Genomic DNA, 17,936 nt, shown 5'->3' on the forward strand with positions numbered 1-17,936 from the left:
CCATTTTCAGTTAGAATCTAAGCTTGAATAAAGTCAAACGTAATTACAGGAAATAAGTTGCTTCATTTGTCTATCTCAGATAATCTGCAGGAGATGGTTCCATGTCCAGCAAGTTAATGCATTGCTTGCAATCCCCGACACCCACATCAGAATGCCAGATATGGCTGTTACCGTACGTGGAAAAGCAATGGAAACTGCTGGGCCCCTATCACCCATGTGGGAGACCTGGGCGGAATTCCTGACTCTAGGCTTTGCCCAGCAAGCAACTGGGAGGCAAAACTTTCCCAGATCTTTCTCTTTGTTTCTCCCACTCTGTTATGTTGTCTTTGAAATAAGCAAATATTTATTTAAAGTGCAAAGTTCAGGGCTGTGGCACAGTAAGTAAAGCCATCACTTGCAGCATCAGAGTCCCATATGGACACTGGTTCAAGTCCCAGATGCTCCAATTCTAATCCAATTCCCTGCTATTGGGCTGAGAAAGCCAGGGAAGACAGTCCAAGTCCTTGGGCCTGTAAATCCACGTGAAAATCCCAGAAGCTCCTGGCTCCTGGCTTTGTCCTGACCCACAGCTTTCAGCAGTTGCGGCCATTTGGCAAGTGAACCAGTGGATGGATGGGCTTGCTCGCTCGCCCTCTCGCTCTCTGTCTCTCCACCCACCATATCTGTCTGTCTATCACTGTCTCTTTCTCTCTCATCTCTTTCCCTTTTCTCTCTGTAACTCCGCTTTCCAAATAAATATTTTTTCAAATAGTGTCCAAATTTTTGCACAAACATCCTTCTGAGCTCTTCTCAATCCCAGCTAATATGGATTCTACCTAGCACTATTCTAAGTGTGGTCTGTAGATTGTGCCAGTCAGGAAACCATTTATCACTTCCCCATGGTTAGATAACGATGATAGATGTTTACAAATTCTTGTAACAATCTGATAATTTGATATCCACATCTGTGATTAGTGAGCTCATCTCATTGGATATGGTATAGATAAGAACAGGTGTGGTCCAACTCAGGCAGTGAGTTTCACACAGTGCACTGTGCCTTCAAACCGCCTATCAGCCTGTGACAGATGGCAAAAACAGCCTTTTACCACTAACAGTCCAAGAAGCGCCAATGTAGCTCAGTGTGTCACTAATTTCACTGCCGATTCTACATTTAGCATTTAGGATCACAATGAGACAAAAACAGACCAATGAAAACTGAAGACTTCACATGTAAATGATGAAGGCCCAGGACACACCGAAGAAACATCAGCACATTAAAGCCAATTGCCCACTCGAGTTTCACTAGAAGGAAGTAGTGCTGTTGTCTTCTCTAACAACAAGAACAGTATTCATGCTGTAAGAGAGAATTTAGTTTCAGGTAAATGATATCAATAAAATTAGTTCATTTGGATGTTTTTAATTATGTGAGTAGTGTTGCTTGTGCTTCATTTGTAAAATCTGTTTTGACTTGCAGTTACCTGAGAACTGTAAGCACCAAGAGTCTGCACCTGACCCAATACACACACAGCCTCCATTTTCCCGGCTTTCACCTAGTCACCTGTCCTCCTTCCATCTCTCTCCACAGCCTCCCTGTCCTTCATATGTTCTAACACACAACAACACACAAACTAGTATGTGTGTGTGTGTGAAGTATATTGTGCAAGAGAGATTAGCATACTGGGAAGTAATGGATGTATACAGCATGAATCTCTACTCCGGCTAATAATAGGACTGGAATTAATTCTTCTAAAAATACCTTTATACTACAATACTATGTTTCCTACCTTTTGCTATGCTTACCATGTCATGATACATTTATATATCAGAAAATAAAGCTTGTAACAATGAACTGAGTGTGCTTCTGTGATAACTTGGGGATGAATAGAGGAAGGGAAGGGAAAGAACTCTACGCTGATAAAACCATATCATGGAAAATAATAAATACAAAATCCTCCCAAAAATCTGCTCCTTTCCTTCCTCTGCTGGAAGTCCTTTAATTAATGCCTCATCCCCTGCTGGATACACTCTGAACTCTTTACACAGGCATACAAAGTTCCAAATCTGGCCCTGTCCAGTCTCATGTTCATCTAATTTTCCCATATCATGGGAGATATGAATACTTATATTCTATCCTCCATATTTGTGTTCATATTCTTGAAGTATCATATCCCAAAATGCTTTGGAACACACCATGTTCTCTGATGAAATAACAGCCCCTCACAGCTTCCTAATCTTCTCCCCATCCATCACTTTCTGGCACTCTGGACAGCTGTTGTCAGGCACTTCTTTCACTCCAACTCCCAGCACAGCCCATCCCTCCTCTCTACTCCCTGACACCAGCGTTTTGCAGAGTATAAGGAGGTGGTACTGGACACACTGATACAACCATAACTACAACTGGACACACGCTGTGAGCATCCCCACAGTCATGCTGGCGGTCAGTGCTCAGTGAACTTGGCTAAGTGTCTCCTTGGGCGCATTTACCCCCACACGGGAGCTTCTTCATCTTCATGAGCAAGTCAGAGTAGACTATATCAGACTTTGGCCTCATAAAGCACTGTGTCACTGCAGGTTTTCACAAAACAGAACTTTTTCAAAGTTAGTTTATGAGATGTTTAAAGAATAAAGATGAATCATTTTATCATCAGGCTACCCTGTACTGTTGACAGATCTAGACACCATAAAATACAGTTGGCATTATTGAGCACTGAATCACACATCTTACCCTACATTCTTACACATTTGCTCATTTCACTTAATCCTTGCAGGAGACAAATGTTGTTTGTCCTCTTCTTTAGTAAGAGAGTTAAGGGTTTTGAGGGGTTAAAAAGTCAGAGTTGCCAGGTGTTGAAGGGAATTTAAACCCAATGTGTCTGAATCCAAAACTTGGTTATCAACCCACTGCACAGAGGCTGGGAGATCTGTTTAGGACGCAAGCTATATCTTCTTCACATTCTACTCATCAATTGATTTGGTGCCTAACATTTAATCATTATTCAAAGGGGGGAAGAAATTAAACAAGCCCATTTTAATGGGCAAATACATTCAGCAAATGTTAACATTCCAATAAAACTGATAACACCACTACCAGTGGCCACTGATTTACTTATAACAGCAGGGTTTTTGAATAAGGAAATTTGTATCAAATTTTTGATGCACAGATTTTTAATTTAAGAAAACTAAACTTCTATGTTGCTTTTTCTTTCAAGTACATATATACTGCATTTTATTTTATTTAATTGAAAGAGTAACAGAGAGAATAAGGGGGAGAGAGAAATCCTCCATCCGTTAGTTCACTCCCCAGATGGCCACCACTTTCAGGGCAGGGCCAGGCCAGTGTTTGGGACCTCCTCTAGGTCTCCCACAAGGGGAGCAGAGGCCCAAGGTTGTGGGTGGGTCATGACCTGTCATTTTCCCAAGCCTTAGCAGACAGCTGAACCAGAAGTGGAACAGCCAAGACTTAAAGCAGAGTCTAGATGGGATGTTGTCATTTTTAGGTAGCAGCCTTTACTCACTATGTAACAACACATGCCCCTATTTTTAAAAATACATAAACTTTAATGAAAGATGAAATTAAATGCCAAGTTTTAGCTTTGTGGTCGAGCAGTGTTCTGTCAAGGCATGTTACTTTGTATCATTGTTACTTTTGTACATTATAGTGCCTGAGAGCACTAAGACTCAAAGGCCTTAAAGCTTACCATCATATATCATTCAATTCAATCATTTTATAATCCACGATATTCAATTTTCAATTTTCTTTAATATAAACTGGTATTCCTTTTTCTTCATCAAAGAAGCCTTTTCCAACAGTTGGGCCTCCTGAATCCTGCACAGAAGTTCCTGGGTGCAAATCCTGGTTCCACTCCTCAGTTTAGCTTTATGCTAATGTAGACCTCAGGAGGCAACAATCATGGCTCAAGTAATTGATTCCCATGTGGGAAATCTGGACCAAGTTAGACTCCTGGCTTTGGCCCTGCCAGGGGGGCTATGGCAGAATCTGAGGAGTGAACCAGTGGATGAGAGAGCTCATCCTGTCTGTCTCTCTTTCCCTCTCTCAAATACAAAACGCTAAAGTTGAAGGAAAGTAACCAATCTGGTTGCTGCAGAACAAAGCATTATCTGAGCTCCCTTTCTTTGGCTACTGGGCCATCTGTCAGGTAGCCAGACTGAAGGCTCGATATATGACTTTAATTAAATAAAATGTTGGCAAAGGAGCAAACACACAATGGCCATTAACAACTGCAATAGTCTCCAGTCCATCACAGTGAGGAAAACAGCCAATTCTTGTTCTTTCTTGCTTTTATGGTAAATACTCTTTGGAAAGCAGGAACACCATGTAATAATGTCTTAGTGGAAAGAGTCATTCACTTAAATGAGTTCCTTTAGTTAAATAGTTCTACTGAAACACGTTGACGTTTCAATCCTTTACTGTGAGTTAATACAATGATCTGACAAAGTCAAAACCTCAAAATTCACCTTAGAAGCGTTTTCCCAGTACATTTAACTAACATAAGTGAATAAATAAGGATTTTTCTGGCAGTTGATTAAAATTCTGCCAAAAACACATTAAGACTTTAATGTCAATAAAGTGCAATGACATTCAGCTCAGGACTTGCTGTGTGGTGTCCTCGGCTTTGCAACCCCAAGCACACCTGTGAATCAGATTCTCAGTCTTTTCTGATAACACCACTCACCTGCGGTGAGCACCATCCGGACCAACCCTTACAAGACATCTCCTGCAGGGCCTAAGGCTGACCACTGATGGGCTGCACCTCTTCTGCTCTCCCCATAATGTACCCTGATCAAACCTCTAACTCCAAATGGAAATTTGTGTTCAGCAGGTTGTAGGATACAGTCATCAGATTTGGTCATGACGAAAATGACAGATCAAGCATGCAATGCGAACTCACTGTAACATCTATGCTTTCTCATGGCTATTTTACAGAAGCTAATTCTTTAAATCTGAGGCTATCCACATAGTCTCACATGCCAGAATGTAAGCAAACATTAAGACATAATAATTTCTACAAGAGAAGTAAAAATAGGACATTTTCAAGTCCACTGGTTGATCTTCAAATCTCACAAGAACAGCAAAAGGAAAAGGATGCAGAGGGTTATAAATACATAAATCTTCCCTGGTGACTATACGTGGTAAGGCGAGATTCAGTTATCATATCTATTGAATTAGGTAACACTCATATTAAGCCCATATAACAATAAGAGAAAATATCACTTCATGTGTTCCTCAAAAAAAATCAAAAATGTGTCTGCAGAAATAGATGGGCAGTCTTCCTAAGCTGTATATTTGATTTCACGCTGTAACTACACATTAAACCTACAGTGAAAACTTACTAATAAAAGCTGCACAAATAAGAGAAACTTACAAGCCCAAAGAAATGCAGTCTTAATTTCAAACGCACTATTCTTTCACACTGAAATTTTCTTCAAAAAATATTCTTCATACACACAATCAGCCAATAAGATAAAAAAAATTAATCTGATTAGGTGGGGAGGAATATTAAACAGAAGAATCTTCAGAAACATACCTCTCCTAAACATTTACCCAAGTTATGACATGGTGTCTACATGAATTGAGTGCATCAGTTCAAGCAAAAACTCAGAGGGAAGACAGAGAAAAAACTGAATTTTAGCAGTATGACATCTCACACAGGCAATTCTTCATATGCCATTCTACAAGTGTATATTATACTTCCTCCACTCAGCAGTGCCTACAATAGCAGCAGTTCACTAGGTACCATCTTGTCAGAAGACCTCAGAGACGAGCCCAAGTTATGAATGCTGTGCTGATACCGCAGGAAACTGTACAGATTAGCTAAGGCTTGCTGTACATTATAACACCATCACTAAATAAGCATTGTTCCCTCAACCTCTGAGCTGAGATCAGTAATTTTATTAAAGAATTACGCTAAGACATACATATACTTTTCAAATATGTGGTCACTAAAGCTCTGGCATCTTGTGCTAATTTGCATTACATTTCAAAAAGGCTTAACTCAATAAAGCATACATGAAAAATTTTATGCTAGAGTAGTCTTCATAATGGATTTTACAATGTTTAAATGTAAATTGGGAATGGTGTGTGTGTGTGTGTACAGAATAATAGTTTTTGTGCATAATCAACCCTAGAATCTAATAGTAAGATACTAGAAATTGACCTTTTGGTCCATGCTATCCCCAGACAAAATTAAAAACGTATTTGTTTCACATTTATTATTTTCCTAACCAATCTACAGCTTATTCATTCTGTTTATATTTTAAAAGGACCCAAGTCAACACTACATGAATCACCTCAAGTTTTAAATTCCACAGAAGAAAAAGCTATATACTAGATGGCTTCAGATGCAAATAAGAAACTGTTCTTCCTTTTGCAATAAAATTCTTGCAAAAGGACTTGCCAAACCTCAGCAGTCTCCTCTGACCTACACATGAGAAGTCATGTAGTCATCACAGATCCTTTAAATGTACTTGGACACACACACAACACAACACAGCTATCACACACATGTTAAAAGAAAGTTCTTGAAAATAAATGTCACAAAACACATTGATATTTGGAAAAGTATCTCCTAATACAAGCAAGAGGCTAAGAACCTTTAGTATGAAAAAAGCCACTAAGCAATCAGCCGTCCCCGTTTCCCTACTGGATGAGCAAAGGCAGAAAACTACTTCTGGTTGTTATGTTCAGTGGAATTTTGGTCTTATCTCTGCCAAACAGATTAGGCGATCATCTTTCAAAATTACCATATATTTCTGAAAGGCATACAAGTGCACGTCGTTACAACCCAAAATCTCCCCATATTAACACTCCTATAAAACATGATGGCAGCACTGTGGTCTCTCCCTCCCCCACCCCCCAGTAAAGTGCCTCGTGACATTTAGTTGGTAGAACAAACACTCCATGTTTGGCAAAATGCTTTCATTTAGTGCTTTACCTGGTTATAAATGATGGGTACCACTATTTGCAACTTTTAAAATACTATTTACTGAAGGGAAAAAATAGCATTTCCGAAGCAGAGCTGCCTTTGTGAGTGGGTAAATGTGAGGTCACCGACCAGAAAGTGTGCTGCAGAAATGAATGCACAAATCTAATAAGGAAGTAGCTTAAAAGGGATAAATTCCCTGAGTCATTAAACAGGATATAAACCAAAGACAGGTTGTGCCACCTAGAGAAAAACTGGAAACTGTACATTGGCTTTTCCATGGTGCACATTACTTCAAAAGCCTGAAACTTTTGGCATGCCCAAGAGCCAAGCCCCTGCGTTCACCACCAGCTCACCAGGCGGCTGTAGTATGCTCACCTGACAACTGGGTCTCCTGCACCCACCAGCAGTACCGAACCTCCACGCAGCAGCGACTCTTTGCCACAATCCAGGCCGACCCAGAATCCTGAAGCCATCCAATCCTTTAACGCCTTTACTTCGAAGCTGGTCCAACCCCAGGGTCGAGGGGCAGCAAGAGTACCTCCAAAGGCTGGCAGAGCGCCGCACCGCGCACCCACACACCCACAACCTCCAGCCCCACTGGGCCTATATAGGAAATTCTGGTGCACTGTGCACGGCATATCCAGGTTACCGAGCTGAACTCCTGGCCAACCTCCGCACAACCCAAACGCCAGGAAATGACCTCCACAGAACCAAGTCTCGCAGGTGCAAAAGGCCTTCAACTTTACCCTGCCGCAACTCTCTTAAGAACAACGTGTCCAGAACACTTGTGAGGCTGAAGCACAAAACGTTTCCAAGCCACCTGGCAAGGAGAAGCACCTTTCACAAAGAAAACAGACAGTAATTACAAAAAGCCCGCAGTCCTGCGGAATGCACTAGGCAGCTGGGACTGCGCCCGGGCATAACTCATCTTCCAGGTAGTAATTCCCGGCCTCAGACCCTGAGCCCGGGGTCAGCCTCCTCCTCCAGAAACCCGCGGCCGCGTCCCCTTGCCCCACCTCCAAGCCCCTTTAAGGAACCACCAGCAACTTTGGGCTTGGCAGCACCACCGCAGCCCAGCCAGAGGCGGGGACACCGCGAAGGCGGCCGCGGGAGGAGCAGGAAAGTTTGAAAAGTCACTTTTAAGCAAGGCAGGGCCCCTGCCCCCACCCCACTCCTGACAGAGAGGCACAGCACACCTGCACCGCCAATGCCCACCGCACGCACGGCCGCCCGGGCTCCACGTGCGAGCGGGCCCGGGAGAAACCCGAGTTCGCCCCGGGTCCTGGCCAGGCGCAAAGTTCCCCGCTGCGGCACAGCTCCCCGGCCCCTCGGCCCTACACTCCAGCCCCCCCCCCCCCCCCCAAGCCTCACCGTGTTCGTGCGACGCCACCTGGACTCGAACGCTGGCCCCGAGGGCGCGGCGCTCCTCCCCCGCAGCCGTGGGCCAGCTCCGGCGGCAGCCGGCCTTTGGTGGGACCGGGGACGGCCCGGCGCGGACCCCCGGCCCTGCCTCGCCCCGCGCGGCGCCCCACTCACCTCGCTCCTGCTCTTCCGCCTGCAGGCAGATGGGGATATTCTTCTTCCAGCCTGGCATGGTGTCGGCTCCGGGGCTCGCTCGCTCGCTCGCTCGCTCGCTTTCTCCGGGATTCGCCGCGCCTCCTCTCCCGCCTCGCACTTCAGGGCTTCTTCAGCGGGGCTGGGGCGCCGAGGCGGCTCCCGGGAGCATCGAGGCGGCGCCGCGCGCCCCGCGCTCTCCTCAAACTCGCCCGCGCTCGGGGCGGCAGGGGCGGCCGCGCCGGGGAGGGCTGAGGGGCTGCAGCTGCGGCGGCCTCGTGCGGCGGCGAGGCCGGCCGGGGGGCGGGGGCCGGCGCAGGCCGAGAGCGGGGCACTGCGGAGCGCCCGCGAGGTGGGCGCCGGCGGGAGCAGCGGGCTGGCGCCGCCGCCTCTTTCCTCTCCTCGGCGTCCTGCTTCCCCTTCCTCGTCTTCGCCACCAGCAGGTGGGACTGAGAGGAGCCGCCGCCGCCGCCGCTGCCGCCGCCTCACAAAGCTCGGCTGGCGGCAGGACTGAGGCTGCCGGCTCCCCAGGCGCAGCTCGCCGGAGCCTCCCCCGAGACGCGCGCGAGGCTGAGCGGGCACGGAGGGGGCGCGCGCGCTCACACCCTCCGCGCCCCGGGCCGTCGGCCTGCGAGGTGCACCCGGCCCGCCAGGTACCGAGCCTGGCGCCCGGCCGCGGTGCGGAGCCCACCCCTGCTCCTCCACGGCCACCGCTCCCTCTCCAAGCCCCAACTGGCGGTTCCCCGGCTTGGGCGACGACCTCGATAGAGTAGGGGGCAGTGTCCTTCCCTCTAGTCCCTCCTCCTCGCCGCGCGCCCCCCTCCTCGGCTGCCGCCCCCTCCCCCGAGTTGAGAGTCACAGCCTCCGATTCGCTAACTTCGCCCTCGGTGGAAGGCGATGGCAACTTTCGCGTTGGTCAGCGCGGGTGGGTCCCGGGGACACGCTTCCGACTAGGGTGGGGAAGGCAGGAGCAGAGCTCTTTTGTTTTAAATCATGCAAGGAGACCTTGGTTGAGTGAATATTTAATCGCTGCCTTCAAGAGTAAGAGGGATTTTATGATAAGGTTTTATGATTAGTTTCTTCCTCTCATTGTAGGCTCGTGGAAAATGGGGGAGGGGGATGACTAGGAGAGGGAGGGAGACTGCTTTGCAGTGGAGCCTAGAAGATTCTGCCCTTATGTAGGGGCTCTTGCTGGTGCTGTCGATGCTGCCAGAAGACTTGAGATGACACTTGGCACCTGCCTGCCCTGCAGGAGGATGGCATACACCCACCTCTAGGCTCTGCCGCTCTGACTGCATGACTGCATGTGTCCTCCCCCTCTGAACTGAGGTGGCCTGCAGAATTTGCGGCCCCTGCGGTTGTGACTACTGGTTTGTAGTTGTTGGGAACCAGGCACTACAATGTTAGGGCTCTCTGCGTGTCCTGCAGTTTATTTTGGCCTCCAAAGAAACTGCAGTTGGCTGGTGCAAACTGAGGACATTGACCCATGCCAAGCCTTCTCTTAGAAACAATAATACTGCCAAAGAAATGTAATAACTGAAGATAGAATCTTTCTTCCTCCGCCACTGCATAAGCGCCTTATCAGGCAGAGATGTGTGCTCCTGCTGCGGCCCCTTGTCAGGGCAGCTGTCTGTCATTGCAGGGCTTCCCAGCTGTCACGAATGGTGCCTGTTTCCAAGCAGGGGACAGGCACAGGTGCAGAAGCTTCAGGGTGAGAGGAGCTGAGGGGCCCAGTGAAGGGCAAACCATCCCAAGCATTACCAGGGGCAATCCAATCTCAAGCCTCTTTTTTAAGATTTTAATTTTTATTGGAAAAGCAGATTTTACAGGGGGGGGAGAAACAGAGAGGTGGTCTTCCACTCCCCAAATGGCTGCAATGGCTGGAGCTGAGCTGATCTGAAACCAGGAGCCAGGAACTGCCTCTCACCCTCCCACGTGGGTTCAGGGACCCAGGGGTTTGCGCCATCCTCTGCTGCTTTCCCAGGCCATAAGCAGAGAGCTGAATCCGAAGCAAAGCAGCAAGGGCATGAACTGATACCTATGTGGGATACCAGCACTAGCGGGCTGAGGATTAGCAGGCTAAACCACCAAACCTGGCCCCAAACCTTTCTGTAGACTCTTTGAAGAGTAAAACCAAAAAAATCAAAATTAACAATGCACCCATTTCCCTTTAGTGTCATTCCCTCTACCCTAAAATAAGCAGCGTTTCTCAGGTACTCTCATCTTTTCTAAGCTTGTTTCAAGGTCTAGTCTCATCTACTGTAGGTGGAGAAAGGCATGTGTTATTGATTCTCCAAAAACAGAAGCCAGTGCAGCCCTACCCACGATGGTGGGTATACATATGCAACTAACAAGCTAGGTCCTGACAAGGTACTACCTTAACAGCATCTTAGGTACATATGTGATGGTTACTCCTTCAAGAAAACTTTTGGAAGGTTTACTCAATAAATGCCTTATATGTACTGAAACGTAAGCAGTTTAGTTGCAATCCATGGTGCAGCTGTCCTGCCAAGATTATGGGTGGACAAGGAGTTCTAGCTCACACCTGTTCATAGGCTTTGTTTTTGTTGTTGTTTTTTTTTTTTTTAACTTGGGGAGACAAAATCACTACCATGTGTTAGGCTCAGGGCCAAAAGCAAAGGATCAAGATTTTAAAAATCATTGCTTAGTAGTAAAAGATCAAATCACTAATTCTCTCGTATGTTATTGTATGTTTAATTATACAACTAAGATTGATAAAGGAATGCTTAAGCATGAATTCATATCTTTCCACCTTAACATACTTATTGTGTAAACTTGTTCCACAAAACACCACATATCATCTTTTTTTCTTAATTGGAAAGGCAGATTTGCCTAGAAAAGGAGAGACAGAATGATCTGTCCATTGGTTCACTGCCTAAGTGGCCACAATGACTGGAGCTGAGCCAGTCTGAAGCCAGGAACTTCTTCCAGGTCTCCCATGCAGGTATAGAGGTCCAAGGCTTTGGACCATCCTTTACTGGGTTCCCAGGCCACAAGCAGGGAGCTGGATGGGAAGTGGAGCAGTTGGGACATTAACTGGCACCCATATGGAATCCCAGCAAATGCAAGGGGAGGATTTAGCCACTGAGCCATCACACTGGGCCCAATAGCACATATCTATGTGTACATTTAACTCACCAATAGGTGCTGAGCTGTATGGAGGAAATATGTGGCTCACCCTTTCATATCCCCTGTGCAAGTGGAGGTAAGCACTCATGATGATTGGCAAAGATGGCATTAAACCTCTCTTGGACTGCCCCATCTAATTACTGCAAGAAAATTGGCCCTTGATGAAGACTTTCCATGATACTAATGAATGAAATCAACCCCCCAAAATAATCATTTTAAACTCATGAGTTCAGAGGCCTGTCAGGGCCCAATGGCTTAAATCACCACTTGAAATGCCAATACTTCCATATCTGAATGCCTGTTTGAATCCCCCAGTAATTCCCTGTTGATCCAGCTTCCTGCTATGCCTGGAAAGGCAGTTAAGGACGATTTAAGTACCTGGGCCTTTGCTACCCATGTGGAGACCAGGATGGAATTCCTGATTTCTGGCTTTGCCCTGGCATGAACATGGTTATTGGTCGGCATTTGGGGAAGGAACCAGCAGACAGAAAAGCTCGCTCATTATCACTCTCGTTCTCTCTCCCCTCTCTTTCACTCTTTCAAGTAATCTTTTTTTGAATTGAGTCAAAATGTTCAATCTCATTGTTGTCATCTAATATTCAAAGCATTATATATAAACATCTATTCTAAGAAAATTGCATATGGACATGAAAGAGGAAAATGTCTACCCACCAGTAGATAAGATATATTTTGCTACTTTGCTAAATTTAAAGTCAATTTCCTTTAAAGATTGCAACTCGAACTGAAATCACTATCTTTGCACATCATCTCGCTTGGAATAAGAATGTGTGGCTCTTATTTGAACATAAAGTCGTCCAAGTTTCAGTGGCTCTATAACCAGGATGTAGGAAATTCAAATTTTAATTTTGCTTGTCTTAATCAGTATACATCATTGATTGCAAAAGCTAGGGACAAACTCTAAATGTGGCTGCTCTTGATGTCCTCTTCCATGTGCAGTTTTCAAAATTAAAGAGAAATAAGATGTAGTTCTCTTACCACGAGTGCCTCCCTCACCTGGTAGAAAAGAAAATATCCTGAAAACTAAAAGTTGTAATTTTATTTTTCAGACTTGCATGGTTACTGTCAGTCCATTAAAGCATTGGAAGTGTGTGTGGCAGAAGCAGCGTTCCATTCATTTGCTTTGTGTTCTGACAACTGAGCTTCCAAACTGCAGCTCGCAGGGCCTTCACTCTAACAGAACAGAACGGTATGCCTTCTTGGGACTGAATTTCACCAGTTGCAGGACTCCCCCAGGAGACGTAAAATCCCAGCTGTTATTTTGGATTTGCTCCAGGGCCTAAAAACATCCACAATATATTTTTTTAATTGTGCATTGACTTTTTATGAACATACACGCTGCATACTAAACAGGCATCTGAGAGTTTCAGTAGCACAACCAAAACCTAGCACATGTTTTCAATGGCATTCAGCGAATTTGGAAACTCTTTTAACACCTGGCATGCACTCATACTGGGAAACCATGGATTCTTTCAGATGTTGTTCACTTATTTTTACCTGCAAAATCTTTGAACATCTAAAATGAAAGAAGAAACCGCTTCCTTGGATAGTTTACCTTCTTGGGGGGAAAAAAATGAAGAGAACAGAAAACAAACAGAATGACTCCAAGTTGTTTTTACTAATGCTTCTATTAAGAAACCCTGACTGGAGAAAGAGGTGATGTGGAAAGCAGCTCCAACAGGAATAATTCAAATAGACAGTGTCGAAGAAAACAAATCAGCGAAGCTCAGCTAAAAACCACCCAGTGTGGTTTTCTACATTTTTCTTTTATTTCAGAAGCGCGGGCCGGGGCTGACTTGAAGAGCCAGGCACAAAATCCAGGTCTCCCACATGGGTGATAGGGAGACAATGACATTTGAATTTTGCTTTAGGGCCTAAAAGCTTCTCCCAAAATCTATGTGACATAAAATCAGAGTCAGGATCTTGAGGCATGTATCAAACCTAGATGTTCCACAACGAGCTGTGGAAGTTTTACCTACTAGGTGATTTGTCCATCCCTAAGCTGTGTTTTAAAATGACAGTACAGGGCATAGCACTTGGAGTCCAAGAGGATGTGGTGGTGAATTTTATGCGTCTATTCTGACTGGGCCAACCAGGCACCCACATATTTGGTCAAACCTTATTCTAGTTACGTCTGTGAGAATGCTTTTGAAAGAAATTAACACTTAAATCATTTGCATGAGTAAGGCAGGCTGCTGTTTCCAATGTGAATGAACCTTCTCCCATCCATTAAAGAACCCAGTGGAACAAAAGGTTGACTATCTTTAAAGGAGGTGAGAATCCTCCTGCCTGACTGCCTTCGGAATGGGCCATACACTTTTTCCTGCTTCTAGACATGAATAGGGCACCCATTCTTCCGGCTGTTAAGTCTGTTTCCTTTGAACTAGAACTATACCATTAGCTTTCCTGCTCTCAAGCCTCTGTTCTCAGGACTGACACAGGAAATGTACCTTCAGCCCTCCTGAGACTTACCAGCAGAGTGTGAGGCTTGTCAGACTCCACAACCCCAGCCTGATTCCTTATACATACGATCTTTCTGTATATATCCATCCAAGTGATGTGTTTCTCTGGAGGACTCCGTTCACCTTACTTAAACCGTAATAATGGAGTAGATGATTGGTACAACGTATGCAATGGTTCTCAGTACACCTACATTCCCTAACAAGAGTGTCTGGGTTCCAGACATGACTCTTATGCACTCTTGTGCATAACTCAAGTCTCCAGCTACATGGGTGACCTGGACTGAATTCTGAGCTCCTGGTGCTGGCCCGTTCCTGGCTGTTATGGACAGTTCAGGTTTCGATAAGAGGTTGATGATTTCTCTGTCTCTGCCCCTGTTTCCCCTCTCTCTGCCTCTCAAATAAAATATCCTGTTTTAAAGGTAAAAAGATACAATGTAGTACCTGCATGGCAATGTTGCGTGAGGATTAAGGAATCTAATACAGGCAAGGCACTTAGCACAGTACCTGATGTGTAGTTAATTAAATATGGAAAATACATTGACTTCTAATGAAATTATGCAGAGAAGGCTTTTGGGATTCGTGGGCTCCTCAATATACAAGAACACCCTAAAACTGTATGTAAAATTTTGTATGTGTGCTTATAATCCCCCAATGTACACACTTGATGATGATAAAGCAAAGTTCTTAGTTTTCATCCATTCTGAAAAGGACACTTAATCCAAAGAGAGAATAAAAATCTCTGACAAATATGAGAAAAAGACTGTGTAATATATAATTAGATTTTGATTTAGGTAAAACTAAGGTTTAATCTAAAAGGGCTGTACTTCCTAATTGAAGTTTAAGATGACTGATACTCAAACTCCTTGCTCTCACTTTAGTTTGCATTTGAACTTTTCACAAAGTCATCTTTCTGTTGACATCTAAGATTTCAACTCTGATTCGCATCTAACCTAGCTGCAAAGACAAAGATAAGCATTTTGTTTTCCTAGGTGAAAGGAAGATTTTGATTCAGTCCCAGATCTTCAACTGATTACCAGATTCTCTCAAATCTACCTTTGCAATAACCCTGGGATCTCTCCCCTTACCTCCCGGGGCGTTGCTCGAATCTGTCCACTTACTAGTCTTCACCTGAATAATCCCATCAGACTCCCCGGGTCCACCAGTTTGTTCTGTCCTGACTCCAAACTGCACCACTGTAATCAATTTCATCATTGTTTCTCTTCAAGTAAAAGTTCTAATTACACTTCTGTTGTCTTTAATTCTTCCACATTTTTTCATGCATATTCCATTGTGTCTTCTGTCACAATTTCTCCCCACATAAGCAAACCATTCCTCTCTCCCTTGAACCATTTTCAATTTCCTTGTGAGACCTCCCCATTGTCTATTACTTCTATTTGCTAAATAACACTGTTCACATATTTGTCTAACTATTCTTCAGAACAGAAATAGATTGAGTCCTTGAGACTAAGAGAAGCTGCCTTACATTATGTTAGACCAATAGTTTGAACCCAGAAGTGTTGGATTCTAAAATGTACTATTTTTCTACTCTGCACTGAACCAACCACTTGCATTTATGCACAACATTCTTTCATTTCTACCCAAGAATCTTATTCTACCTCATCCATGATCTTGATTTTTCTTGTTTGCCTACCTTCCTGAACTACCATATCTCCTTGTTGACAATATTTTGTTGTCGCTTATGTTTAGTCCTATCTACCCTATCAAAGTTCTGGAGCAATGTATGTATAAATAAGACAGTTCTGGAGTCACATCATTGAGGTTTAAATTCTGCATTATTATTACAAATCATAATGGGCTTTTTTTCTGCCTTTATCTCCTTGTCTCTACCATGATTGTAATAAAGAACAAATCTCACATTGTTAAGTGAGTTCAATGAGTCCATGAATACATTTCTTTTTTTTAAAAGATTTATTTTATTTTATTGGAAAGGCAGAGATACAGAGAGAGGGCAAGACAGTGAAGAATCTTCTGTTCACTGGTTCATTTCCTAAGTGGCTGCAACAGTCAGAACTGGGTCAGTCTAAAGCCAGGAGCCAGGAGCTTCTTCTGGGTCGCCGACGTGGGTGCAGGATCCCAAGGTTTTGGGCCGTCCCCTACAGCTTTTCCAGGCCACAAGCCTGGAACTGAGTGAGAAGTGGAGCAGCAGGACATGAACCAGCATCTGTATGGGATCCTGGCAAATGCAGGGAGAGGGTTTAGTCAGTAGGCTCTTGCACCAGGCGCTCATGTCAGCATTTCAACCTGAGTCTTACATAAGAGAGAAAAAAATGAATGTTCTTGTTATTATTATCACAAGGTCAAGGGTGTCCCCTGTGCTACTTGACATTGGTATAGCCATCCAGAATGCCTGATATAGTTTTGGTAAAAGGTTAAATATTATGAATAGTTTTCATTCCCTAAATAAATCTCTGGGTATTAGGAAGATGTGGTCTATTAATAAATTAGAGAAGGAAGTGCCACTTGATTCAACAACACCTGATAATATTTCTAAACGAAACCTTCTAGGTCAGAATAGACAGAAATGACTGTTATTAACAGGAGCAAAAAAAAAGTAATTGACTAGAATATAGACACAAATAAGCATTTCATCAGGAAAATTAAATCGGTGGATTCTACTTTGATGACAAAAACCTACTATTAATGAATTCAGGTTTAGTCTCATGAGAGTCTAAAAAATTAGAGCAATGAAGTGATTAAGGAACCTGACTTCAGATGGAATATTTAAAATAGCTGGTTATATCTAGTATAGATTGGCTACAATGATTTCCTGGTGAAAATTCAAAGGATCAGTTCAGAAGCAAATACCAAACAGTAAAAGGAATTATTTATCATGTTGGCAAATGATAAGTAAAAATAAAGAAAGAAACAGCAGGAAAGTATAGGTTGGTCAAGAGGCAAAATTTAGCTTTTATTATCTGGCAATGTGTAGCAAAAAATATTAGTTAGAAAACTCTGTGCACATTTTCAGGTTGTTAGTGTACAGATTCATATAATCATTTGGGAGGCAACTGGGCAATATGAAGAAACTGAACTATAAATCATTCCACCTGTTTGTGTTGGTTTTGGATCTCTGTCTTTAGAAAACTATTGAATATTAGGTCAAAGATATATATCCAATGATATTTGGCACATATTTATTCCTGATGGTAATGATTTAGCAAGGTTCTAAATGTCCAATGGCAGGACAATGACTTTTTCAAGAAGGATTTTTACTTAGTTATTTATTTTTTAAAGATTTATTTTATTTTTATTACAAAGTCAGATATACTGAGAGGAGGAGAGACAGAGAGGAAGTGGAGCTGCCGGGATTAGAACCAGTGGCCATATGGGATCAAGGCGAGGACCTTAGCCATTAGGCCACACTGCTGAGCCCTACTTATTTATTTTTAAAGGGGAGATTTTACAGAAGAGGAGAGACAGAGAATGAGGCCTTCCATTTGCTTGTTCACTTTCCAGATGATCATAATGGGCAAAGCTGTGCTGATGAGAAGCCAGGAGCTTCTTCTTGGTCACCCACGTGGATGCAGGGTACCAAGGACTTGAGTCATCCTCCATTATTTTCTCATGCCATAAATAGGGAGCTGGGTCATAAGTGGAGCAGCCAGAAATTGAACCAGTACCCGTTTGGGATGCCGGCACTGCAAACAGCGGGTTAGGGTGCTATCCTGCACTGTCCCCAGCAGATTTTTAAATATTGACGATTATATAGCCATTAAAGATCACAATTTAATTTTTTAAAGATTTGTTTATTATTTGTGAAGAGAAAAGGAGAGACAGAGAAAAAAATCTTTCATCCACTGGTTCACTC

At 43.9% G+C, this 17,936-nt stretch overlaps 1 protein-coding gene across 2 annotated transcripts in view; it reads right to left on the bottom strand.

Moving 5' to 3' along the window:
- The window catches only part of GRIP1 (glutamate receptor interacting protein 1), a 606,928-nt gene extending 598,206 nt beyond the window's left edge, over positions 1-8,722 (bottom strand). Inside the window, exon 1 of one of the 2 annotated variants that reach the window (XM_036492323.2) lies at positions 8,460-8,722. In XM_036492323.2, the coding sequence (XP_036348216.2) occupies positions 8,460-8,517 (58 nt within the window). In that variant the 5' untranslated portion in view covers positions 8,518-8,722. The remainder of the gene's footprint in view (positions 1-8,459) is intronic. The other variant, XM_058673303.1, reaches the window with a different exon arrangement.
- Between the last annotated feature and the right edge of the window lie 9,214 nt (positions 8,723-17,936).

The sequence above is a fragment of the Ochotona princeps genome, chromosome 15 (assembly GCF_030435755.1).
Source record: "Ochotona princeps isolate mOchPri1 chromosome 15, mOchPri1.hap1, whole genome shotgun sequence".
Lineage (NCBI taxonomy): Eukaryota > Metazoa > Chordata > Mammalia > Lagomorpha > Ochotonidae > Ochotona > Ochotona princeps.